Source organism: Seriola dumerili, unplaced genomic scaffold (assembly GCF_002260705.1).
Source record: "Seriola dumerili isolate Sdu_G_001 unplaced genomic scaffold, Sdu_1.0 BDQW01000050.1, whole genome shotgun sequence".
Taxonomy (NCBI): domain Eukaryota; kingdom Metazoa; phylum Chordata; class Actinopteri; order Carangiformes; family Carangidae; genus Seriola; species Seriola dumerili.
Window position 1 is genome coordinate 1,208,194 of NW_019174305.1, and position 27,541 is coordinate 1,235,734.

General features: G+C 40.8%; 1 protein-coding gene across 1 annotated transcript; it reads right to left on the reverse strand.

Annotated features, from left to right (window-relative positions):
- Nucleotides 1–17,091: 17,091 nt before the first annotated feature.
- On the reverse strand, nt 17,092–24,341 carry LOC111217890 (neuronal acetylcholine receptor subunit beta-2-like). Its single transcript, XM_022739911.1, has 6 exons — nt 24,204–24,341; nt 21,421–21,465; nt 21,192–21,301; nt 19,865–20,391; nt 17,954–18,444; nt 17,092–17,241 (listed from the first exon to the last, which is right to left on the reverse strand). Exons 2-6 carry the CDS (start codon nt 21,445–21,447, stop codon nt 17,092–17,094), a joined length of 1,305 nt encoding a protein of 434 aa, XP_022595632.1. The 5' UTR covers nt 21,448–21,465; nt 24,204–24,341.
- Between the last annotated feature and the right edge of the window lie 3,200 nt (nt 24,342–27,541).

The following is a 27,541-nucleotide window of genomic DNA, read 5'->3' on the forward strand; positions in this document are numbered from 1 at the left end:
TGTGTCCAGTAAATGGAATAGGATGAGATGTGTCTGATGCTTGTGACAACTTCATTCTGTCGAAATCTGCAAACAGCTTTCTGTCATTTGCCCTTTTTTCTTCCTGTCTTTTTTCCAGCAGATACAGCCACTAATACAGGTCCAGTATAGCTCTATTAAAAGCCATGTGACATTCACACAAGACTGCACACGCATCTGTGGGCTCACACGTTTTCATTCAATTTCAAATGAACTTTTTTCACCTTCAAAATGAGCAGATCAAATAGAAATTACACATCCTTTCCCTCGAGGCGTACTCCCTAAAAAGTGGGTTACATGAATTTGAATATGTTCCATGTGAGAGAATCATTCAGCCTTTTATAGTCCAATATCTCAACAATGGTTTTCTCATTTAAAAAATTTACATTTTGTTCCATATAAGTGTAAAAGAGACCCTGAAGTAGGCATATACTTCTCTCAGGGCTTTAGGAAACGTCACTTTGGACCATCCAGAGTTAGATATGAAGGCTTCATTGATGTTTCCTCTTTGGGGCAGAACAATATAATGTTGAACTAAATGGGTCATTAAGAAAAGTGTTAAAAAGTGAAACCTGCTGTGTTGGCGTGTTTGTGCAAAAACTGGTTAAAATATTACTTTGTTGATGACTTTGAAGGATGACTGACTGAAGGAAATGCTCCCACACTTTATGGATTCTGTTAAAACTGTGAAGTGTAGTGAACATGTTGCATGTTCATGAGAACAGGCGGATGACTACAGACTTTGTTAGGTGAGCGCTGCAGTGTGAGGTGTCTTCAACACATTTATCTGTGACTCAGTTTACGTTTAGCCACGCCCCCTCTGCTCTGTGTTCTGCTCTATAAATGTTACTGTGATATAAGCCTTGTTACCACACAGCTACACACATACACACACACACACACACACATGCACACACACCTCATCACCACAGTTCACTGACTGGATCATCAGTCATGCATTCAAATACATTAAGAGAGCAGCCTCTGTTTGAACGCAGGGGACAGCAACGTGAATACACTGTACCCACAGGCTGAAATAACACATTAGCAGTAGCACGTTTTGAAACCACCAGAAGCAAAATATATACTGTAACAACGTGTACGTGTGGGTTACTGTTTGTATGTATGTTCGTGTCATTTTAGTGCTTCTTAATGTTTCCTATTGGCCCACCGTGCACATCCACACTGAAAGCTGAACAAAAGTGAACCCTGAGCTGTAGAGGTCGGGAGGCTGGCCACACCGGAACAGGAAGTGCATGCTTCAATGTAGTCTGTTGTTGAAGCTCCTGTGAAAGTTAAAGGAAGACAATCATTCACTAGTGTGTGTCAGATTGTGTAATTAATTTGACGTTATACCGCACAGGAGTCATATGGACACCGTGAACTGAGTCTGACATCTCGCATCCCTTCTGCTGTTAGTTTGAGGATTTTTAAATACTTGTTCTTGAAGGAAGCATTGCCTTTTAACCAAGACTGACTCTGAGTTACATAAAAATAACCAGAGGTATTACATGTGATGTTTCAGTTGCCATAAGCAGACATTATGGGGGAAAGAAGTGAAATACGTTGACATTTTACAGATTGGTAAATAAGAACATTACAATCACTATAAATGATTTCTTGTTATGCTATGTTGAAAAATGCAATTTGGCAAGTATTCCCTTTCTTACGAAACTTATTTATTCATGCAAATTTGTTGCATATGAAGGAAATGTTTTGGAGACTTGGATTCTTATTTTGGGAATGTGTAGATGTGCACTCAGATTTTTAAGTGCATTTGCGATTATGTAAAACATCTGTAATTGCACTCTGACATTTGTGTGTCTACTTACATTTCTAGCTGGTCTCAGATTAGTGAGTGTGTAAAATGAATGTCGGATACTGTGTCTCTGTGTGTGTCTGTGTGTTTGCATGATTTGTAGTAAATTTGCAACAAGATTTGCAAATTTCACTGTGATTCATAGAGAGGTACTCTGATATTTGAAAATGTAAACTACCACTCCAAACTTCGTCGCACAAAAACTCGCATCAGAGTACAATTTGCGAGATATCAGGCACAGCTTAGCAAGATTACCAGCTGGCACATTTACCACCACACCCCCCACCCCCACACACCCTACCCCCTGCAAGGTTCCACAAGCATTCACAAATGATTTAAGAACAAACTTGGCTCCATATCTGACTCTGAAAATAGAAAGAGAGAGAGAGAGAGAGAGAGAGAGAGAGAGAGAGAGAGAGAGAATATACACAGACACCTCCCAGCCAAGAGGGTCATGCATGGAGTAAGAATGTGTGTAGAGGCTGATAAACCATAAAAGAGCCTATCTGCCACCTTGCATGAATCAGATAGCTGCTGTTTGTGCCCTCGGAGCAAATGTTTACGTTAATGCTTTGAAATGCCGCGGCATAATTACCGTCTCTGCATCTACTCCACAGAGTGGCTCCGGGTCACATCCAGGCTCTGTGCCTCAGCTGCGGTCAGTGATTAAGTTGCTGGGTGCATTTCAGTAATAACAAATCCTTCTTTCCCTTCTTTCTTTCTTCCTTCCTTCCTTCCTTCCTTCCTTCCTTCCTCCCTCTCTCCAGCCCCCCTTCTCCTTTCCTTCCTTCCTTCCTTCCTTCCTTCCTTCCTTCTCCATCCAATCAATATCAGCTAATTGTGAAGGTCTACACACAGAGCTGCTATCTTTCTTGCCTTTATCAGTAGGCCACATGCCTAATGTTGACTCCTACCCATATCTAACTTAACCCAAAGAAACCCTAAAGAGGATCCATCAAAATAACCATAGAATGACCCCAATTCACAAAAATATCCTCTCTAAATCTCTGAAAATACACTTCTATCTTTTCACAAATAAATGCAAGAACAAACACACTAATGACAACTTAATACAACTTCTTATTCGTGCCATAATTGGGGTAAAACGAAATACAGTTATCAGACTTATCCAAAGACGCACATTGCTGGGGAAAGGTTTAGTTTTTATCAATACCCTGCAGACGGGCAATCCCCGCTGACTAAAACCTCCTATCTGCCCTCTGTCTGAATAAAACAATCTTGGCACAGGCCTGTATAACCTACAAACTCCGGCACTGGCCGCGAACAGGGGAAAAACATCCTGTAAACAAATTCTAATCTGTTTTGGTTTCCTGAAATCATCACTCATGCCTCAAAACAAAATTTGCATTCATCAAAATTCTGCATTTCATTTTATTGGCCTAGTTAACACGAGACCGAGTCGTGGATGAGGTATATCTCGCGTTCATATCGAGGGAGGAAATATTTAAATAACTTTGAATTCATAAGGCTGACATGACTCGTTTGTGGCTCTTTTAACGGTTTCGTCATTTCCAAAATAATAAAACTGAAAAAAGTTATGAGACTTCATATCGACGACCTTTCTACAATGAAGCGCTTCTTTGGCTTTTACGCACTGGGCATAAACTCCATTACCTTGTTGCTGACTTCTCACAGCTGAAAGAATAAAACAAACTTACTGAAAAGCGTCAGACTGAACCATCACAGAGCCCCTGTCACCTGTCAAGACACTGACGCGCAAAACTCACACCGTATCCTCACCGTCTCTTTTAAACTAGAGGATCTAAAATCACTCATACATGTCTAGGAGCAAAGGATAGGCCATATAAACCGTGTCTGGGATAAATTCCCCTTACCTTGCGTTATCAAAACCACGAGAAGAAGCAGCAAAGTCCGTCTCGCCACCGGCTGCATGTCTCCCCCGTGTCGTTTGGGGATCCTCTTTACTTTTCTTCTGGAGGAACTCTGTCTGTTTACTCGATGAGAGAAATAAATGGCATGAAAAAGCACGACTCTCCCCTGGTGCCGCCTGTCTCGCTCTGCCGGTGCGCTCCTTCCTGATCTGATCCGAACTTGACTTCGCTCGTCCCTCCCCTATGAGCGCACAGCTCCCCTCTGGCGCAGCCATACTGACTCCACACACGGGGAGGGAAAACACCCCAACATTTGCTCTTAAGGATGATAATTTGATTCTGTGGCTGACAGGAACAGAACACATATGAACTAATGATAATTTGAGTACAAAATCAGGAGGAATGTTTGACACTGGTGTCTAGAAACTACAGGCAGGTGTTGCACTGGTGTAGTTTTTTATATTTGTAGAAACGAAAGATCGTGTAAAATATAGATGAAATATAAGTCGTTTTAATGATTTATGACTGGATTATATTATATCAATAGTCTGCAGTTGCACCACTGGCAGATTTCCAGCTGATATAGACGCATGAGGAAGTGATGGTAAACACAAGGCTGGTTTCAGCACCAAGGACAGCGCCAGTGAGTTTCACTGAGCGCTGCCCGTGGTACTGAAGTAACTGATTAACTTTATGTCGAGGTATATTTCGCATATTATTAGCATTTAACACCACGTTTTCTTCCACGGGATAGTAATTTATATAAATATATCTTTCTTAATCATATGTTATTGTATCCTGATAAGTTAAAGTACAATCTTTGCCTTTTTTCAGAGTGTTTGCAGTTCTAAGTCCAAGATCAGAGACAGACCGTGCAGCGTGTTGTGTCTTTTCCAGCCACTAAACTGCAGCACTGCGCTGCGCTAAGGAGGAAAGTTTGTCTGCTCCCAAACATCGCCTCTGCCTCATTATGAGCTCCCCAGGTGCCTGTTTACCAGCCTCCGGATCGCGCTGATTAAGTTTAATTTTAGCCCGCGATTTTCCACGCTTGGTTTGACGTCATCAAACAAAGCAATTAGGGAGGCAATGCTTAGCCGAGCCGAGCTGAGCTGAACCGAGTCGAAACCTGTCAGCGAGCGGTGAGAGGGGGAACGACACACAACTGGAGGATGTGTCCTGGTGTATGTGTGTGTGTGTGTGTGTGTCTGTGTATGTGTGTGTGAGAGAGAGAGCGAGAGAGAGAGAGAGAAAGAGACTGAGACTGAATTGACCTCTTTATTCAAACCCATTGACAAATACACATGCACACTAAAATATCGTTAAAAATGGAAATGATGGTTTGGTTTTTTTAGGTAAGTATGGAACTTTTGGTATCACAGCCCGCTATTAAACAAGTCCCATTTAAGTCAATAAATTATTTTAGCATTTTAATTAATTATTCTCACTAACAGAGGAAGATTATCAGACAATAGACCACTTGGGAATGACATGTAAAGGCACCTGCTCCTATATACTCCTACTCCTTCAAGCAGAGATATTCTCCTATCAAATACGTCTAAACATTTTAATTTAATGTAAATTCATAGTAGCCAAACTATGCATCATGCAGATGTATTATGAAGAGAGGCATGGATAGAAATATGACAAAAACAAAACTGTAAATACATCTTGGATCAAACTCTTGAAGAGTAACTAAAGCATTAGAGAGAGATATTTTAGAAAATGCACTGTAGTTCAAGAATAATACAATAGTATTTGTCAAATAATCTATGAAGTATCATAATTCATGTAAATTTAGTTCTGCTGCTGGGTGGTCAGTGGAACACCAATTACACACTGAGACATGGTGTCACGCAGGATAAACACAATCAACCTTCACCACAATGTCTGAGAGTTGTCACAACAAACAGTATCCCCTCATTTCAACACAAGTACAGCCATCACAATATTGTTCATTTCTTCTTCTCCTCTGCTTGTAGCTGTTGGAGGGGCTTTACTGAGTCTAATCCCTGCAGACAAGCACTGCATAAAAATGACAGATGAGGAAAAACAGAATAAGCACAACGGGGATAATGTGTTTTTGCTGTTGCTGGTGTCACCATCTGACAAGTGTTGAGCTCACAGTGTGGCATCATGACACGCTTGTCTTCGCCAGCCTTATTAGTGAAGCGGTTTAGAGGAGGAACTAGGTGAGAATCAATGTTTCTGCCAGGACTGTTTAGTGTGATGCACCATAGCCTGTCCCACTGCTCTGCCTTGGGCAATGTTTAATTCATGGTTTTTGTAAAAGCTGGATGCAGCGAGTCCAAAAGCCATTAGTGTCATCTTCTTTTCTCTCCACAACGTCGTCTCTCCATTTTCACCTCCACTCCTTTCAGTCGTCATGCCAACGATAAGCCCACTTTCTTCATCAGTCACTCTCTGTCCTCCTTTTCTTCTCCTTCTACTCCTTCAGTTCCTCTTCCTGTGCTTTCAACTTGAGCATGCTTTCCCCACTGTACCTGCTCTCATTCATACAACGTACACTGGTGCCATCTTTCTGCCTTAAGTGAAACACAACACATAAAAATATCCATCTCCCCCGCTAGAACTTTTAGACCAACCTGAATTATTCACAACCACATATCTGCACTACATCCCCTGACCCCGGGAGAAGTGCTTTTATTTTCAACCCCAAGTAATGAAATCTGGATGGCCCCTTTTTTTCATTCTCCCTGGCATGATTGTCTCATGAGGTGGGTTTAATGGAGCGGAGGTGATCAGCGACTTCTGGAAGCTTCCAGGAGGCAGGGAGGTGGATATCATGTCTTTCTTATACGGTGAGAAAAGAAATGCCAGTAAAGTCTGGTAGTGTAAAGAGGTCAGAGATGCAATATGGACAGAGCAGGATGATTTTAAGAGGTTCAGCGCTACTGCATCCAGGAAATCACAGCATTCAGACTCAAAAAACATTATTAATTCTCAGTGAGATATATCATAGTAATACAACACATATATACATATAGTTTGAATACAGTTTTGACTGTCCAAATACGTACAAATACGTTGAAAAAGGCACATGAGCTACATGCTGCATCTCACAAAACTTTTTCTTTGACTCTGAAGACAAAAAGTGGGTCAGGATTATTGCATAACTGTGATGTCATGAAAATTTTGAAAAGTAAGTTGTTGTTTTTTTGTTTTTTTTTTAAATGATCACATCCTTGTAATAATAATAATAACAATACATTTTATTTATAGGCCACTTTCAGACATCTTACAACAACACAGCAAGAGAAATCAAATATATACAGCAGCAACAGAAAGTTATCCAACAAGACATAAAATACAAAATAACTTAGAATTAATGTCATTGCGTAGGATAAATATGATTTCACAGAACGCTGGGAGTCAAGCAGAAGAGGCAAGTTTGAAGAGGTGTGTTTTGAAGGTAGGAAGAGAGTCAATATTACAGATGTGTGAGTTCCAGAGGGGAGGGGCAACACTGATGAAGGCTCTAAACCCCATGGTAGTCAGACGGGCAGGAGGTACAGTGAGATTAATGGAAGAGGATGATCTAAGAGTACGGACAGGTGTGCTGATGTGAAGTAGATCAGTAGAGAAGTACGGAGGTGTTAGGTTGTGAAGTGACTTGAAAGTGAGAAGCAGAATCTTGAAATCAATACAGGGTGTTTAACAGGGAGCCAGTGCAGCTGCTGGAGGACAGGGGTAATATGTTCTGGTAATGATACAGGCTGCTGCATTTTGTGTTAGGGCTCTATTAGTAGTGACTTGATCCTGTGGCTTCTAAAGATGGAACAGTTTATCCAATGCGGTCTAATACAAAAGACATTTAGTCCCGCAACTTTTATATTGGAATGCATTGCAGGGCACAGCCTCTTCAGTGTATTTACATTCAGTAATTATCTCTTTATACAGCAGTTTTTATTAATGAAACTCAACGCAAGTTCAGTCAGGAAGACTATCTCCGTGCCTTCAAAGTCACAAGCACCATTTATCATTATTGCTATAAGCCCCTCGAGCTCAATCTCATCTTCATTCAATCAAAACCTGACACCTGACACCTTTAGCCAATCACTTGTAAGCTGTCAAAATGTAAGTGTTCTCCCTCCCTGCTGTCATTCAGCTGTCATTTCCATTCACCGGCTCACCTGTGTATGCCTGACCATCTCTAATCAAACATCCAATCAGAAGGTTCCCTCTCAGGGAGACGTTCCCATCCTCCAGCTCTATTCCTCATCAACACCACCAGTGTCGAGCCTCCGGGAGAAGCTTCCTCTAATTGGAAACACCTTACTCCTATGCACCGCTTCCCATGGCGATCCAATTCCTGCCAGAGTCTAAGCGCCGAGGTCTATTCCTCCTGTTCTCTATAAATTCCATTTCTCTTCAAATTTCATAGTCTTTTTTTGGAGCGACTGTGGCTGTGGAGGTAGAGCTGGTCAGCCACTAATTAGAAGGCTCCCAAGCTCCTCCGGGCCGCATGTCGAAGTATCCTTGGGCAAGATACTGAACCCCACATTGCCCCCTGATGGCTGTTCCATCGGTGTATGACTGTGACTGTATGAGTGTGATGTGTGAATGGGAGTGAATGGGTGAATGTGGCAAGTATTGTAAAGCGCTTTGAGTGGTGGTTTTTGTTCCTCTTATTACAGTCTCCTAGTTGAAATAGTGGGAAGGGAGATTCTCTCTGTTCCCAAGATCTCTAATGTTTTAGTGTAAATTAAAAAAAAGATGCCTTAAATAACTTTTCCTGTCAAATAAAATGGAAGTGGGTGCCTGTAATTCACTTATTAATAGTAAAAATAGTGGTTTCTCTAGTCCACCTCTGTTATTGAAGTGTACATGAACTTCAAATGATGTAATGCTATGCTTTGTATTTATTGCTATCTATCAACATATCCGGTTGTGTCTTTATGAAACGGCATAAGGTGTGCCAACAGAAGCAATGTTGTTCTTGAACGAAAGATTATCAGCTTAATGCACACACATACAGATGAACACAGGTGGAAACACACACACACACACACACACACCTACACAAACACATCTGTTCATTTGTCTGATTAAGGAAAGCAATAATTTGATTGACTCTGCTCACACACATCTACACCTCTATAGCTCTATAGTGTGAGTGTACTGTTTATAACCACCTGAGTGTGCAGTAGACCTACATAAGGATGATTTACGTCAGCAGCAGGTACCATATTTTACACTGGAGCCAAAAGTGAACGTACACACAGAAAAAAACACACATTCATGCCTCCGTGGTTTTGTGCTGGTTTTGCAAAACCACTTTCCCCTGGGACGGTAAAATGTCATATGGTCTGGTGCATGTAGCCCAAAAATGGGTTAGCTCATGCTGAGTGTAATTGCAATGAATCTAATTAAGGACACCAATCTTTGCCTCAAATTATATCTTAACCCACAAGCTCACTAGTTTAAAGGCCTGTCCCTGTATGTGGCTTATGATAATCGCTCGCTCGCACACACGCACTCACACTCACAAATCACTGAGTTCCACAGGTCGCTGTGTGACGGGAATGCAAGTCAGGGATTGTAAACTGATGGGTATGAATGTGAAATAAATGTGGCAGTTCACCAGGCAACACTTTGACTGTTACAGCTTGTGATAGCGAGGGAAGGAGTATCTGACACTCATACGTACTCGAGCCACAGGCAAGAGGGATACTTAAACATGCTCAAAACCTCTGTTAGTACATCATAAGAGCTGTCTAAGAGCATCGCACTCATTACTGTCGGCAGAGCTGCATATCTTTTATTCATCGCTGTGGCGGCAGAAAGGAAAGGGGTGAATAATTAGAGCCCAAATGTACTGTCAACACTGGGAATGTTTTTACATGGGGTGGGTATCTAAAATGAACTCAAAAGCCAAAATCAAAACTTAGCTGCCAACACCATTGCATCAGCGCTGTGCAGACTGTGAAATATCTGAACAAATGAAGTCTTAAAAATTCAGAGTTCACTCTGACATTTGGTTCACAGGACAGAAAAGTTGGGCATTTGTTTTTCATGCTGGTGTCCTTTTTGGTTTTCTCCAGCCAACAAGCTGGACACCCCCACACACACACACACATGCACACACACACACACACACATGCACACACACACACACACGCACACACACACACAGATGTACACACACAAACTAGCTGACGCACAGAGCGATCAAATATTGTGTGCTGCTGAAAGCAGGTTATCCAGTGGGACAAGCTGACTTAAGCCATCATGCTTTGCGGGCGATATCTTAGAGGAGCCACAAAGACACAGTGAAAACTCAGAAAGTATAATACTGCAGGGTCATCTGGCACTGGCCTATTGCAGCAGTGGTACAACTTTACCTTGGCTGCTTCTCTTTCAGCTAGTTTTCACTCTGGACTGAAGAACATGCAGCACCCATCTAGTCCAAAATTATTGATTCTGACTGTGTCTTGTACTTCCTTTTTGTTAAGCACAACTGCTGTGATCGGTTGATCTGTTGTTCCACACAGGTAACAGCAGTCAGTAGAAACAGTGAAAGGTGTTCACTCAGTAGCGCAACACACACAGGTGTAGGCACACAAACAAACGCTGGTATCTGGCACACAGCCTGTCCCATGTTGTAAGCTACTTGGGCGTGTAGCGTGAAAAAGGACAGATAATTGGGTTTATCACCGGCGTATTTTTAGCCCCCATTTCTCCACAAGCAATTTACAAAAGACTGAAAAAGGACGGGGGGTGTCTGAGCACAGAAATACAGAGAGAAGGGAATAACAGAAGGATATGGAGGAAGGGAAGGAGAGGAATGGAGGTTAATAAAGGGAGGAGAGAGAGCAGAAGAAGGAAAGGGCCACAGAGATGGCGTTAGGCACATGTCCAGGTTTGGTGGAGTGTGTGTGAAGGAGCAGTAATGTTTCAGCCCTCAGGCACCAGCGCGGGTAGATGGAGCAGAACGAGCCCTCTGGACGGCGGCTGGGCTGCCTCACAGACCCTGCTTATTTAGAGGAACAACCTTAAGAAACTTCTGCGACGCAGGGAGCCAGATTTTCCACCGACCTGGCAAATGTTGCACAGGGCATAAGAATGGCAATCTGCTGGTTTGTTGTGTGGTTTGAGGCATCAGGTCGTGTTTGATTAGTGAGATGAGGAAACTGTTAACTGTGAAAGCTGGAGGTTAAAGAAAATACTGCTCATTTATTTCCATGGCAAAAATCTTCATTTAGTGGTGGTCTAGATGAAAAAATTCAAAAATCAACCATAAATGTATAGGTTTTGCTATTGCTACATAGCCAACATTAACATTGCTAAGAAGTCTAGAAAAAACGTCATTCCTTTACTTGCCAAGAGCTGTTTCCAGAGGTGGAAAGCAGCGCTAATGTTAGCTCTTGTCTCTATCACGTCTATTCTTTAACCAGCTAGCCTCGGCCCATCTTGTCACTTTTCAATAGCGACCACTGTAGCCTCCGATCTGCCCTGAAGATGTAGCGCTGCTCAGAGGACGTACTATAACCTCTTGTCTTGGAAACACAACGATGGCCAAAGCCTTCGTCTAAAGACTGTAAGCGTGGGGAAACTAGCTCGCTAGCCTGGCTCTATCCAGAAGTATCAAAATCACTATAGCTCACTAATTAACACATTATAGTTGATTCGTTTAATTCATACACAAATTGAAATGTAGACACATCGAGTTGTGGTTTTATGAGAGACTGTGTCCAACTTCTGCTCTCACTCTTGGCACGAAAGCTAAAAAGCATTTTTTACTTTTAAGGAAACTGAAATAATGTTTGAGTTTTAGTCTTTATCTGCTCACCACCCTCAAGTCATTTCTATATCAGGCTTCGGGTAATATTTTACTTATACCAGAAGCTTTAGTTTTCACAGCACTAATTATCGGCACTTTCAGACTTTGAGAACATTTTGAGAAATTTCATGACAGCACTCTTCTGGACATTCACCGGGAGCCAAGGGCGTTACTTCAGTCACCACAGCTACTGCGCCTTAACAAATGGACGACAGGCTTAGTGTGAACATGTGTGTGTTGGACAAAAACTGCTGATCTGAAAAGCTGGGTCCACTTAAATTATCAGTGCTGTGGGGCAGCTGAGGCCAGCTCTGCCAACAGAGGTGGGATGAGGTGAGGGTGCGGGTGAGTGGTGGCTGGTGGAGGGTGACATGGAAAGGAGAGATGGAAAGAGATGAGTTACAAAGCACTGCCCTGGAAAAGTGCTGAATCAGACGCAGGAGGCAAACAAGTGAAAGCAGTGACTCATCTTATTGTTGTAGTTAAGTTTTAAACAGCTAAGCACAATAAAAGCTCATTCATATCACGTAAATATTGTAACACAATGATACATGATTAATGACCATTAAAATGACATAAGCATAACCCTAACCCCAATTTTTGTTAGGTCAAAAATTATGCTGCTAGTGGTAATTTGCTTTTACAAAACTTGAACATTTTTATTTAGCTATTATAACAATTTATCAGTTTAAAATAACAATCTCAATTGTTTATTTGTTACTTCCGATTATCTGTTTTATGCATTCATACATTAGCTATAACTATTTCAATCACTTATCTATTACTATTTTAGCCAGTTATACATCACATTACACTGACTACTTTAACCACTTATCTTGAGATAACTAATTGAACTGTTTAATTTCAACTGTTTATTTTTAATTAACTTTATGAAATGTATATCTGTTACTTTTAGCAGTCTATTTGATAAATTCAGATATCAGCTATAACTATTTTAATCATTTATCCTTTACTTTTAACCAACAATGTCAACTGTTAATTCATTATTTTTAGCTATTTCAATAGGGTACCTTTAAATAGCTTCCTGATAACTATTTGAACTGGTTATGTATTACTTTTAGCTTTCTGTTGAGACTTCTCTGCTCATTTAGTTTTCACACACCCTTTATTCCAACGCCTGTTTAGTTAACACGGAATATGAATATGTATGTTTTCTTCAAATCGTAATTTATAATTGTTTAATAGTTGTAACCGTTTTACTTCACAGTCTTTCTATGTACCCCCTGGAAACTGCAGAAGTACATCCTTGGGTAGAGGCACCCCACTGTTCCGCCATATTATACAAGTGTATAATAAATAATTATTTGCATCATTTAAGGAATGCATTTGCAAGCTTTGCTTTGATTTGTTTGTGAGTAAGATTGTTAATGTTTTTAGCATTCCTGCAACACAGTACAGTCAAGCAACAACAACCAACAGGATTCTTCTCATATGAATTGATTTAACATGTGTTATAAAATATGTAGCTTAACATATTTCAATTTTTTATGTGTCCATTGTACTGCAGAGTTACCTACGTATTAAAAGTGTAATAATGTTTGTTTACATGGGTGAAATACTTTATACAAATTCAATGTATACAAATACAAATAATATACAAATTCAAAGGCACCTCATGTTTGCAGTTACGTCACCTTGGTAATGTGTTCCTGATGTGTGAGCTAAGTTGCGCACAATAACATTACATTACATTACACGTTCTAATACCACAGTATGACAGCTGGCCTGCTCTGCCTTTCCCCCAGACACACCAGCATCACATCTGTCACCTTTATGCTCCAGTCAACCTCATATTTATAGGTTGGGACATGTGGTAAATATCACACACACACACACACACACACACATACGCAGGGGGGGTCACAGTAAATATGCGTTGTGTCAATAGCTGTCCGCCACGGCACAGCCCCATAGTATTTTTGCAGATGTGCTGACTTCAGGAATCAGTGCTTCACTTTTGCTGAGTTAAAGGATTTGGGCCAGTTAAATCTTATCATAGTCTATTATATGTGCGTGTTCATTCATGCAATAGTACATAAAAAGTAACAGTGTGCTCTGTCTTCACAGACCACTGACAGTTAGAAGGTGATGTTGTTTTCACCTGATATTACCTTTCTGTTGGCAGATGGAGTTCACAAATTGGGGCATATGCACTCACAAACAGACTCACACACACACACACACACACACACACACACACACACACACACTCATCCTCAGTGGAACAAAAGCGCATTAGTGCTGTTGAACACATTTCCTCTTTTGTCAGGAGGAAGGAGGCTCTACACACACACACACACACACACACACACAGAGACACAACGACCAGAATGTCCATTAACAAGATGTGACCCTGCACGTGGACTGAACCTTTTTCCACTTCACATAGATCCACTGACCAGAGCTAAGGCTTAAAAAGGATTTTAACTCAAGTCAAGTATGTGTGTGTGTGTGTGTGTGTGTGTGTACACTCACAAAAAGAAACTGTCTCCATAAATTGTCACTGGTTAATTTTATCTCATCAATCTCACTGATGAACAATAATCAAATTTTACGCAGGACAAATGCTTGTTATCTGAATATGTATTCCTCAGGCAGAGCAGCCTTTACACACATTCACAAGACCGCACGCACACACATGCACAAAACACACACAATTGCTTGAATGCTTTCCTCTATGGTGTTTGATCAAATGTTCAAAATGTATTTGAGGTCATCCACATGAAACACATGCCACAGATGACACATTAGTGTCATTATGTCTGAAAAGTATAAAAATACTTATACCACTTTCTACTGACTCTGTCTGCCCCGCTCCACATACTGAACACCTTCTTTTATCCCAGGCTGTCAGGACTCAGCCTGAGTGTTTGCAGAGTGTCAGTTATCCCATCCACTAAAGCCATAAACTGCTTTCTCTTCCACTGATAGCTCCTCCCTCGTCTCTCTGACTTAGAGCGGTTCAACCGTATTCACCCTCAGAACTCCTGCTGTCAGTGTTCAGCTCAGTGTACATCTAGACACGCTGCTGAATCACATCCTATACAAACTCCCCCTCAGGTATGATAGGTGGACAGGGTCTACACTTGTGAAATGATGCTCAAACAAAAAAGGTTTGTGCACATGTGAACTTTGCAAAGACCTGTGGTGGTACATGCATGTTTTGAGGAAGTGTGAATAAAATAAAATTTGTGCACAAATTATTTAGACTGTCTAGACTTGGTTATGCTAGAAAAGAACTAGCTCATACTGAAGGTTTATACCTGATACAGCATCAACGTCTACAGTCTCTCCTGGAAAGCACTCATAGTTGCATCGCACTCAGTTGTTTGCACAAAAAGTGCCACAAATAGTTGTGAAAAGAATGAAAAAAGCAAAGCGTAAGCGCGAACTACTTTCTCTAGGCCTTTTTAATGATAGCAACACCAGGACCCCAAAACCAAAAGCAGTTTTGTCATTAATTTTATTATTTAAACCTGTGCTTCTCGTACTGTGACACGTCTGCTGTGAAAGGGGCAAAGAAATAACAATGAATGAGGGAAAAGCAACGGCCAATCATAAAATTCACAGCTTTTTATTCAACATATTGTATTAGAGTACAGTCAGTGTGAAAGTCATTAGTTATACGTATGTAGCCTGATGCTGCTCCACTTCACTTTCATCTTACTTTAATCATCTGTCAGGATATTCAGCAACAGTTTAAGGCAGCTGTAAAAGTGAGGACCAAAAGCCAATAGTTCCAAATAGTGATGGAAAAAAAAGTGTTCATATGTTATATATATATATATATATATATATATATATGTATGAACTGCAAAGGAATCAGTTTGTCACAGTTGTTTTGAATTTCATCCATCTTTTCAAGACCTCTTCCATCTTTTACGTCCATTTTGTCATTTCTCATTTTAGCACTAGTTTTCTTTTAGCAGTCTTGAGGGAAAAATAAGAGAATAACAAAGCAAGTGAGAGAGCGAGAGAGAGAGAGAGAGAGAGAGAGAGAGAGAGAGAGAGAGAGAGAGAGAGAGAGAGAGGGAGACAAAAAGAGAAAGCAAGAGAAGAACACACATTCTTCAAAATGATACAATGCATTAACGGTTACAACACGCTGCTTGGGAGATGGATGGTGGAGATGAGGCACAAAGCTCTGAAGCAGAACAAGAAAAGGAGATGAGATGAGAGAGATGGTGCATTAATATTTTTATGAAGAGAAAAGGTGGATAGGACAAAGAATCCTCACTTTGTTATAATAGAGCTTGGTTTTAGAAGTGGAGAGACAGAGAAAATATGGTCCATTGTTCTGTAGCAACATGAACAACTGGTATAATGTCTTATAAAGTCTTATTTTTCACATTAACAACACTGCAGAGGAGGGCAGGCCTCACGGTCTTACAGGATAAGAAATTACCAGTACTTTAGTGGTTTGTTCTGTACACTGTGAGAGTTAAACACTGGGGGGAAATACTCTGCAACTTGTATGTTGTGTCAGAAACTGTGCACAGGCCTTATATTTGCTCGATGATAACATCATCTTGTTAGAAGTTAAAGGTTAAAATGAGGATTGTCATGCCTGTGACGATGGTGGAGCTTCGATGGATGCATAGTCCGGCAAAAATAAAAGCCATGCAGTAAAAAAAAAAAAAAAAGAAAAGAAAAGGTGATCCGGTATGTTTTTGTTTGAGGTCCAGTGCTGCGAACACAACCAGTGCAGCTGGCTGCATTGATTAGGCTGGTTATGTCCAGCAGAGTCAGATTAGAGCCAGACCTGGTGTGGGTTCTCAGTTAAAGTTCCTACGAGAGATGATTTTTCAGTTGTTTTCTAGAAATCTCCATACCTATGGAAATAAAAGCACAATATGGTAAATATAAGTTAAGACATTTTTATATACATTAGTTGCCATTCTCATACTCAGTTCATTTAAAGTAACTGACCGAAACATCTGGTTTTACTGTAAGTAGGTCCTGGAATATCAAGTCACTTTGTTTGAAATGAAGAAACATGTCTAAGTTGTTAGCATGAACAGAATTGAATACTATGGGGTTGGGTGAAGTTTACACTTGGTCAGTACTTACTGATTCCTATTCTTATGAATGTATTTGATTTGTTACATTTTATTTTAGCAAGAAAAGGAAACATCACTACAGATAAAAAAACACGTTCCTCTGCTTGATGCAGTTTGACTTCTGCTTCAGAGTTAAAATTTCCCACTGTCCAACCACTGTTAAGAATTTCATTTTGAATTCTGCTAACTGAGTTGATTACATAGGTGCTCACTACAGTTTGGCCAAATTCATAACAAATTTCCTACAAATTTGGAGCTGCTTTGATTCAAAACCAGTTCTCCACGCTGACCATGGCTACACAAAGACCATGACTTTGTCACACTTGGGAGACAACTGAGAGAATAACAGACAAGGAAAAGTGTGCAATTCTACTGGTGAAACACTTTAGTTACAAACTCATTGTGTGTGCTGCCAAACAAAATGTTGTAAAGTGTGCATGGGCTAAGTCTTCGACATTTAAATAAGAGTCTGTGTCAGGCAATTTGTGATGTATGTAACTGTGTGCTTCAGTGTGTTACTCACTCAGTGTCATCAGCAGTGGGGGTGTTATAGCTCTGGAAGAGCGGCTGCATGAAGAGCCCCAGTGTTCCCACCACACACACCAGGATGAAGATCCACAGGAACAGACGGTCTATCACCATGGCCACGTACTTCCAGTCCTCTATGATCTGGAATCAAACCAACAAGTTGAACTATATATATTATATAATATGTGTGTGTGTGGGAAAACACATGAGCACACATTTGGGAAGTTTTGCATGTAAGAAGAAGTGTTTTATTAACTGCTGTTGTGGCACTGAAGCTTCTAGGACACTGAATACGTATCAGGTTATATTTTTAACTGCACTGCGGCAGGCTGATACTGAGAGGAAGAGAAGCGGCTTCATGAAAAATCTGCCATGAGCAATTACAGCTGCAAAACTTGTTTGTAATATTTATTAAGTGAGGGAGTTTTGCGGAAGTTTAGAAGCTCACGGCCACAAATCTGGAGGTTAGGGTTAGTGCTGTGTTCAGTAGGTTTGTGTTGTGTGTGTAAGTGTGTGTAGGGTTGTCTGAGGATATCTGATGTTTTCAGGGAAAGGGAGATGATAGACAATTTGGAATAATACCACAAGGGAACAAAAGCAAATACCAAACGATTTAAGATGTGGCATGTTCCATGTCTCATCTTGCCCTGATAACCTCTGCATTTGGTGTAATCTTCTCATTCCTCCCTGTTGCATCTTTGTCATCATCCATCGCCATAATCTACTTTTGTGTGTTTTATCTTCCCCCATTCCATTCGAAAATATATTCTCTCTTTCCTATTTTTTTTAAATTCTTTGATACTATCTGTTCCTGCTCATCACAGATTTCTTTTACCAGTTTTTATCTTCTCACCCCTTCATCATCGTCTTCTGTCTTCATGTGTTCAGCGATGTATCTCACTCCATCCACTGCTTCCTCCAGCTCCGCATCCCCTTGAGCAGCCAAAGGCCTCCGGAAGTCCGAAAATCCACCACCCCCATCTGGGATGTCGCCCACCTTCCAGCAAAACTTGTGGGCCAAGTCCTCGTTCACGTAGATAGCGTCGCTGTCTGTTCGGATCCCGCCGAGCCTGATGTTAGAGTACTGCTTCCTCTCTGTGCAGCTCTGGGAGTTGGTTTTCCCCATGGTACCCCGGTTGGCGTACTTCCGGCGGAGTTTATCGCGGACGTTGGAAGAGCCCGGGCGCCTCATGAGGAGGAACGTGGGCAGTCGGACTAAGAAGAGACGTTTGACCCAGTCGGGCATGTGGTGGGTGGACGGGGAGCGATGGTGCACGTTGAGGACGCAGACGGTGCTTACAATGGAGAAAGTGACCAGCACCATGGTGAACATCAGGTATTTACCTAAGAGAGAGTGACAGATAGAGAAGGAAAAGACGAGATGAGCAAATAAATATTTCTCCTGCCTTTAATCGCACTGCTCTCAGGTTGCAGTGGTTTGTTTTTCAGCGTTCAAATAATGGCTGAGTCTCACATAATAGCCAGCAGCAGGTCAAATAAAGACCAGACTTTAATGAAGATGCTGTAAGGATAACTTTTTTGTAAATACATTTCCACAGCACTAATTTCATCAGTGCAACAACAGAATCGTGTCATATTCTCTAATATTTACAGAAATACTGTTTTCATTTACTGAGCATTACAGTCATTTCTGCTTTGCCTTTTTTTTGATTGATGTTAAGTTTCTAATGCTCAACACTTCCGGCATGTTTCACATTAAAAGCCTACCTGGGCAGAAAGAGATTATGGCCCTTGGGACTGCAACAGCAGAACCAGCCCCATAATTGCGAATGTCTGTGACTGACTGACTGACTGAGTGACAGAGTTGGGTGATCATAGTTCCACCACTGGCCAGCTGGATGCCACGTAACTGAGTTGGAGTTTCCACATTGGCTGTTTCTCTTTCACAATAAATTGGCACAAACTGTTAGGGGAGCATTTAAAGCCTGTAGTGTTGCCAACTTAGTGCATTTGTTGCTACATTTAGAAAAAGCACCTAGCGACAAATCTAGTGACTTTCTGACAAAAACCTTGTCTACTTAAAAGAGAATGCAGCAAAAAGATATTCTGTCACTTCTAACTTTCTCTCTGACTGATAATATTAAAAGTAAATATAGTTGAAATCACTGCACAGTCTTTGTCTTTAATGTATGTGTATGATGATTTTGTCACACAGTTTTGCAGTTATAAAATCAGGATTTTAGCAGCAGCTTGGAAATGGCTTGAAAGTTAACATGTAGTCTTAATGGGCCACGATTCAGTCACTATTTCATACTTGTTCCGTTGTCTGACAACAGAAACAGAAAAAACAAGTAAATGAGAAAAGCTTCATTGGAAATGCAGCTGTATTAAAATACTGTATATGAGAGCACAGAGAGTAGGAGAGAAAGAGCTGAAACCAGCTGACACAAGGCTGACGTCCTCAGTTTTGCACATTGACCATATGTGGTCCAGCCATAGCTATACTAGGTTTTGACCTTGTCTTTCTTCTTTTGCTTCTTGAATGAATTAATTCTTGAAAAGTGTCTTTGATAAAGAGGTCAAAAAGTTATTTGTGTGTTATTATGTTGACTGACAATGGGTTCACTGAAAGTTTTATCATACTTAAGACCTCAACAAAGTTTTGGCTTCAGGTTCAGGTTTTCCTATTAATTTATTTTCTAAAAATGCTAGAATAATCTGTAGGTTATTCTGAAAGTTTCACATCTCTAATCTTCTCCACTCTACACACAGGTGCATACAAACAAACACAAATACGACTGACCGATGAGTGGCACTGCCAGAGAGGTGGGTGGCACTATCTTTGATATCAGCAGCAGGAACACAGTGAGGGCCAGCAGCACCGATATACACAGCGTCATCTTCTCCCCACAGTCCGACGGCAGGTAGAAAACCAGGATAGCCAGCGATGTGATCAGCACACACGGGATGATCAGGTTAATGGTATAAAAAAGCGGCTTCCTCTGGATAACAAAATCGTAGGTGATATCCAGGTAGGTGATGTCGTTGGGGTCCTCATTTTTGCGTGCCGGGAGCGACACGATGTCCCACTCTCCGCTAGGCGTGAAGTCATCACGACTGGCGAAGTCGCTGGTGAGGATCAGGTCCACCTCTGTGTGGTCGTAGGTCCAGGAGCGGAACTTGAGAGTGCAGTTCTGCTGGTCAAAGGGGAAGTTCTGCACCTCGATGGCGCAGGCCGACTTGTAGATTGCTGGGGGGAGCCAAAAAATGTCCCCTGTGTTGGAGACTACGGCGTTGCAATAGAAGGAAACTTCGTACACACCATCAGCGCTGTGACAGGTTTGGAGAAGATGTAAGATTAAAGAGAGTATTGAGTCACTTTTAATATACTCACATTTATTAGCTTTCCTGCAAAGAGTTAAATGAGAGGAGACTTTAGCTACAACTTGTCCTAATGTGTTAATCAGTGAACTTTAGAGCTGCTGGTAGGTGGGTTTTTTCACCTTCGGAGGAGTCATGCTAGTTGTTTCCCTTCACTTCCAGTCTTTGTGCTAAGATAAACTAACCATCTCCTGGCTCCAGCTACATATTGAACAGACAGACATGTGAGTGGCATCAATCTTTTCATCTAACTCTCAGCAAGGAAGTGAATAAGCATGTCTCCCGAAATGTCAAACTACTCCTTTAAATAAGATATATCTGAGCTCTGAAGCTCTTCCCCCTTTTTTGCAGTGATTAATAATCAGACAAACCTAAGTGCTCCCTTGTGATTGGCTAAAGTGATAATAAACAGATTATTCACTAATCCCCTGCACCTCAGCAAAAACAGGTTTGGAAAAATTAAAGGAGAGAATACAGAACATTTTTCCCTGTAGAAAAAAACAGGCTTATTTTATTCATAGATTTTCTTCTTGTAAAGCCTGGATGGTAATGTCTGAAAACCTCTTAATGCTGTAGAATGATATACTGAAACTCCATTAATAGCATACTGTAATCCATTAATACAAGGTCACATACACACAGGCTGTTAATGTATTTGTATTTTTTCATTCCACTGACTATAAAATAGCAGCTAAATCAAATACTAACAAATTGGTCTTCTCTTTGTGGCGCGACATGCATGTACTTACTTATTGTAGAGCACTATATCAGGAAGCCAGATGTGTTTGGATGGTATCCGTAGTTTCTTGATGCCTTCATACTTCTCTGGGTCCCATCTCAGCCTGTAGTCATTCCACTCCTGTGGACAGAGGTTTCATAAGCTCCTGACAAACGCGGTGATTGACTGACAAACACGTCCACATACTGTACAAACTGTATAATGAGGTGCACTCAGCAGTGACAAAGACTATACTGTACCTGAAACAGCCATAAGTTGGTCGTCATTATTTGCTCTCTCTCATTCTGCAAGAAAACATCAGTCAGCTTGTCAGACATCGTGCATAATTCCCATAATATTTTACTTAACAATATAAATAGCTGTATTATTATAATGTTGTCTTGTGGTGGTGGTTTGGGCGAGACACACACATGGTCAACCCAAATATGAAAGCACACCTTTAGGGGGTGGACACAGTATCAAAGGCAGTTTTGGACAAAATGACATCCCTTCCAACACCAGTTTTTGTGTCCACTGTTAGCAGATATGTGTGGTCAAGAGTTAGAGAATATAACACATTATATCGCAGTGTTTTGAGTTATTCCGGATTTTAAATATGTCCAATGAAATGCTTCACAAGGAATTTTGAGTCAAGTTGTCTTGTGAAGTCATAGTAACTTAGCAACGTGACACAGTAATGTGATTGTAGTTATTACGGCTGATAATAATTTCATCTCTGTGTTCAGTGGACTGGTTGGACTGGTAGCTACCTGCTGGTTAGCTTCAAGAGGGGAGACGTCCTCCAGTAACTCCAAACATGAGGGTGATTTCTGGCAGATGTGATGCCCACAAACCTGGCAACCTAGTATAATGCAACAGGCCAGCAGAGGCTAATGCACAAAGCTGCCACTGCCGATTTGCACTGACATTGGTGGAGGGATGTGGCATGAGCCAGGAAGGAACCCATTCAATTTTGGTGCAGATCCAGTTAAAGGAGTGGATCCAGGATTTTTTATTTGGAAGAGGTAATAATAATAATGATGAAACTAAAAATAATAATTGCAGCAGTGGGTGGCTACAGTCACAGATCCAGACTCTACATTGCCACAAAATGTCAAATATCAGTAAGATATATAAGCTGTAAGCAGCTGCAACAGTTTTCATTAACACTAAAGTAAAACTAAGCTTTTCATGACCGCTGTCTTTTAACTGATTTAAATGTGGAAACTGGGGCTGATCATCAGAATCTCATATAGCTTGACTTGCTTGACCTGAGCATTGACTTGACTTGACTTGCTTGACTTACAGCAGGGATTTCTCACCATAGTAACTTGGGATTTGCTTGAGACTTGCACATGTGTGACTTACTCCCACTTCTGTCTGGTAAATACCCTCAACCCGTGGGCTGACTGTTAAACCACAATGTCTCTGATTTCTGCTTCTAAGTGTTAAATATAGAGAATGTGTGTGTGGTGGATTTGGAGTTGCTGGAAAGCACTTTTGACTGAGTTTGGCTGAGTAACAGAAAATACTGTAATAAGTAATATGACTAAATATATCCAATTATCTGTACCATAAAATAAATAGCAAATCATGTTTAGAAGCCCACTTAATGAGGTGAAGACTTAGTGACTAAAGTGTGATGGATGTTTCAAATTCCTCTGATACATCCACAGCTTGTTTACGTCTTGTTTGTTGGCACACTGGTGTGCCACAGCCTTGGAAAGCCTTTGCTCAAGTGAATTAAAGCGTGTTAGTTCAAAGAGTTCATGGCACACACTGAATAACAGGTTGCAGTCAATATTCCAAAAACATGGATAATCCAGAGATGGATTACTTAAAAAAAACTAACAAACAAAAGTCCAAAAATTATCTCTCCATCCATTTTCTAAATCACTTGTCCTGAGACTGAGGGGAAGCTACAGCCTATCCCACGGAGAGGGACAGACTGCAGAGGTGCCCTGGACAGGTCACCTGTCTATCACACGGCTAACTCAAAGAGACAGGCAAACAGATTCAGACTCATTCATACCCATAGGCAATAGAAAGTCACCAGTCCCTCTAACCTGCATGTTTTTGTACTCTGGCGGTATGACGCATTATTATAAAGTTTTTATTATAACACATAATAATGTAATATTTATTCAGCACTTTTGAATATTTATGAAGCTGTTTTTTTTAAGGGAGACCACTCTGTAGTACTGTACTGTAGTGAAGCAGGTACAACACAACAATTATAAAAGTTTAAGTAAAGCATTCACACCCCGCAGTTAGAGCTTTTTTTAAACAAGGCTTTGGAGACCGACAGAAGACAACACTGCTTTAATATATGCAAATGTTCGTAACAATGTTTGCTGTGAGAGAGGTCTGTTGGGTGAAGCAATGCTTGGGTTTACATGATGTCGCCAACCTTTATGAACTAGTAAAATTGATACCAGTGTAAATTGCCCTACCCTAACTGGTGCAACAAAACTAACAGGACGGGGCCGGAGCTGTCAATCAAGCATATCAATGATACTTTCTCTGTAGGGTCTGTAGGACCACCAGGACGCCAAATTAGCAAGTCTAAAATGTTACGACAGGAGTTTGTCATAAGTTTATGCAGAAATGTGATGCAATTTTTATAGGTAGCCTGCATGTAGATGGTGACCCTAAAAGACTTTAAAAAGTAGTCTGGACAAGAGTCGCTGGAGGCTTTAAAAGATGGGAATCCAAGTTGTCGGGTTCAGGTGAGAAATCTAAACAAAACAAAAAAGGTCCCAGGGTGAACTGTGGGTGATGTGGGTAGAGGTTTTGCAGAGGCATAGTTTGTGCACTGTGGGTCTTGCTGCAGAGAGATGTTAAAACTTGTTCCAGCTCATATACAATTCTTATATCTACTAACAAACCAATCAATCCTAATTGTTTGCAATCATCACATCAAATGGTGGATATATTATCTCCATGAGTGCTAGTGTCCAAGCCCCAAGGGTTATTTATACATATTGATCAGTATTTGTACATGCATACAAATGTGTGCATTTGTGTATTTCAATATACTTACTACGCTGATAAGCTGAGACAGAGACACTTGTATGGAGATGGTGACTTGCTGGCTCTTATTGACAGCTGGTCTGATCAGTTTATTGTAGCGCTCTGGACCCAACAGGTAGTTCACCAGACGCTCCTCTGCATTCTCTGCCCTGCTGCCTACAGGAGAAACACAAGTATGCACTATTTTTTGAAGCTGTACATTTAGGATGCATGTATGCTTAAAAACATACCTGTACTGCTCTGTTTGAAAAGAACACAGTCAGTCAGCCAAACATAAATGTCATACGTATAAATAAATGCCACGTGTTACTAATAGCAGAAGGGGTAGTGTGTTTCCCTTTCAGTGTTACACTGAATACAAAAATGTCACCACAGCCTATGCGTGTGCTGCAGCTCCGAGCTTGATATTCTCTCTGTCACAGTATGTTTTCAGTCCAGTGTCATCATGAATGATGAACAATAAACAAGTTGGCTGTGAATGAAGTTAATTTACCAAAGGGTATTAAGGCTGAATCATGTGTTCTCAGTAAGTGTGTGCGTGTGTGTGTCTTGCAGTCTCACGCTTTACTGCAGGGTTTTAGAGCAAAAGAACAAACAAAAATCCAGTCATGCATCCATCCCTGTGAGAGGATCCCTGAAGCTTTGTGTTTCCTCAGCCCTAAATTATTGGTTATGTAAAAGTGATCGTATGAATAAGTCAGAAGCAAAATGCTTTCGACCCACTCTCTTGGCTTCCGCAGCCATTATGTCTACATTGTCAAACAAACTGACAACAGCACAGAGAGCGTTTAATATCAGGACTGCTTCACCCCCTCTGTGCCACATGAATTGTCTGTTTTTGTAAGATTACATGCAGGGAAGGCTGAGTGAGCATAGATGTTCTCTTGTCAGCAGCACCCTGCTGCTTCAAGTTTTCATGTCACAGTTAACACTGATGTTTTCGGCAGTTTGAAAGGGGCGGGGGGAAGAGAATCTATTAGAACTACATGAAAACTCTTCAGTCTGCAGATAGAGTATACATTATTTGCCATTAAGTAATAACCTGAGGAATCAAGTTGTGTAAGAGAAGGGTGTTGGTTAAATTAAAGGTTAACCTAATGGATAATGACATTTAACTTTCGTCTGAAGTGGCCCCAGTGTAGCAGAATGGCCTGTTTTATGATAATGGGTGGTATTGTTTTACATTACAGTCTGCAAATTACAGTGCAGTTTGTAGTATATGAATAGTATAAATACAAGACTAACTAACTTTGTCCACTTAGCATCGTTAGCACAGCTAGGCATCTGGGCGTCTTGCTCAAAGGCTGTTTAGCCACTAGCTGTCTGCGTGTTTGTATGTTTGTATTTATTTGTATATCGGACAGATAGTTTGGCCAACTACAGATTGTGAGGAAGTCTGTTCTCCTGTTTTTTGATGTGAGTGAAATTCTAGTTTAATTTCATTTACCTGTTAGTAGTAATTAGCAGCTATTGGTGTCTGTACTCACCGCCTGTTAGCTTAGTTTGTTAACTAGCTAATTAGCTAGCAAATGAATTAGCCTTGGGTTAGCCTTTGAGTAAGACGCTCAGACGCCCAGCTGTGCTAATGATGCAAACAGGAGCCTATACTTGCCACAGTTACTAAACCGGCATTCACTGACATTTCAGCTGCACACCACTCCAACTCTTTGCCCAGTTTTGTATTAGCCAGGAGATAGGCGGAGTCAGGCAGTGATGGCGATGGCGGAACAGCCCACTCTAAGCTTCCATGGAGTGCAGCAGGGATGACGTATTTTTAAGTTAGCATCACCCTGGTTCCCCTCGACAAAAAGCCTCTGGGATTTTTACATTGGCTTTTGGCTGACTGCAGAAAAAAGTTCTGTGACCAACCAAAGTTTTTGATACTTAATCTTAACAAATGAACAACACTTTTATGATTTCTGAAGCCTAAATACAATCGTCAGAAGTAAAAAGCTAACATTAGGGTATAAACAAACTACACCGCAGTCGCATGACTTCAACGTCACCACTGCTAAACTTCCAACTTGAAGCTAGCGCTTACCTCTTCTACAAAGGCATTTCCTCTTACAAAGTTAATAATAGTTTGTTTTGTTGTTGTTTTGTTTTGACAGTTAATGGCCCTGACAAGCTCTATAGCCACTTGTTAGCAGTCTACTAGCAACTACTTACCAACTTATTTAAGCATCTAACCAAAACCCCATTCAAAAAACCCACTGACTTCAGGACAAGGGAGTTAGTATTTAACAACGGAAGTGCTAAAATGCTAGGTAATTTCAAGAATTTAGGACTCATTCCTGCAGCACTGTAACTGTTCTTCACAAACAGTATTGGGTATAGGTGACATCGCGGAGGCTATGCCCATCTTTATACAGTCTACCGAAATTACATTATTAAAGGAATAGTACAAAAGTTTGGAAAAACACTTTGCTTTATTGTTAAAGGTCAGATGAGAAGACTGATCACTCAGTCACTCTCTGGTTAACTTAGCTCAGAAACCGGGGGAAACAGCTAGCCTGGCTCTGTTCAAAGATATGAAGATCCACTTAACAGTACATGTAAAGCTCACTAATTAACATGTTCTATCTCATTTGTTTGATTTGAACAAAAACCAAAGAAAATGACAATTTGCTGTAATGGGGAGGTGTGGGTTTTTTTCTCTGACTGTTTCTTGACTTGGACTAGTAACCTCTTGATACTATACTACAGTCAGGACAAAGCATTGAAAATGTGGTTGAAAGCTCACTTATAGGCTATAGTAAGTCCAAGGTATGTGGGCTGTATCTGCCCCATGTTGACTCTGTCTTACATTATAGTATAGTATTTTCAGTTAGTATTTCAGTGCCCTGCATTTAAAATAATACCCAAAACACTGATGCTGTCATATGCAGGCTGTACTCACATTTGTTTTTAATCTCTATGCTTTTCAAAAGTTTTAGTGAAAATAATGAGGCTGTCACTGAGGAGTGGTGCCAAACATCATAGCATATATAGTGCAAAGCCTGGTCAAATCATCAAGCCTTCAGGGAAACACAAACACTCACAACAACATGGTGGAAGACACAGAGAAGTGCTATGTGCCCTCTTGGTGGATTACATCATTTAAATAATTTAGACTTGGACTTGAGGGTATCTTTGCCCTGATGGATGCTGCAGAATAATGCTTGACTATGTTGCCTGTCATACCTGATCTTTGTCAGACTCCAGCTGTTTTTTTGGAGCGGATATGAACAACGATGGCTCTGATTTAGTTTTTTGTCTTGTCAATTACTGTTTTTTAAAGCCCAGCAAGCTTAACGATAACACCTGGCCTACAAGCTTAATTTCATCAGTAAAAGATGGAAAACTCAA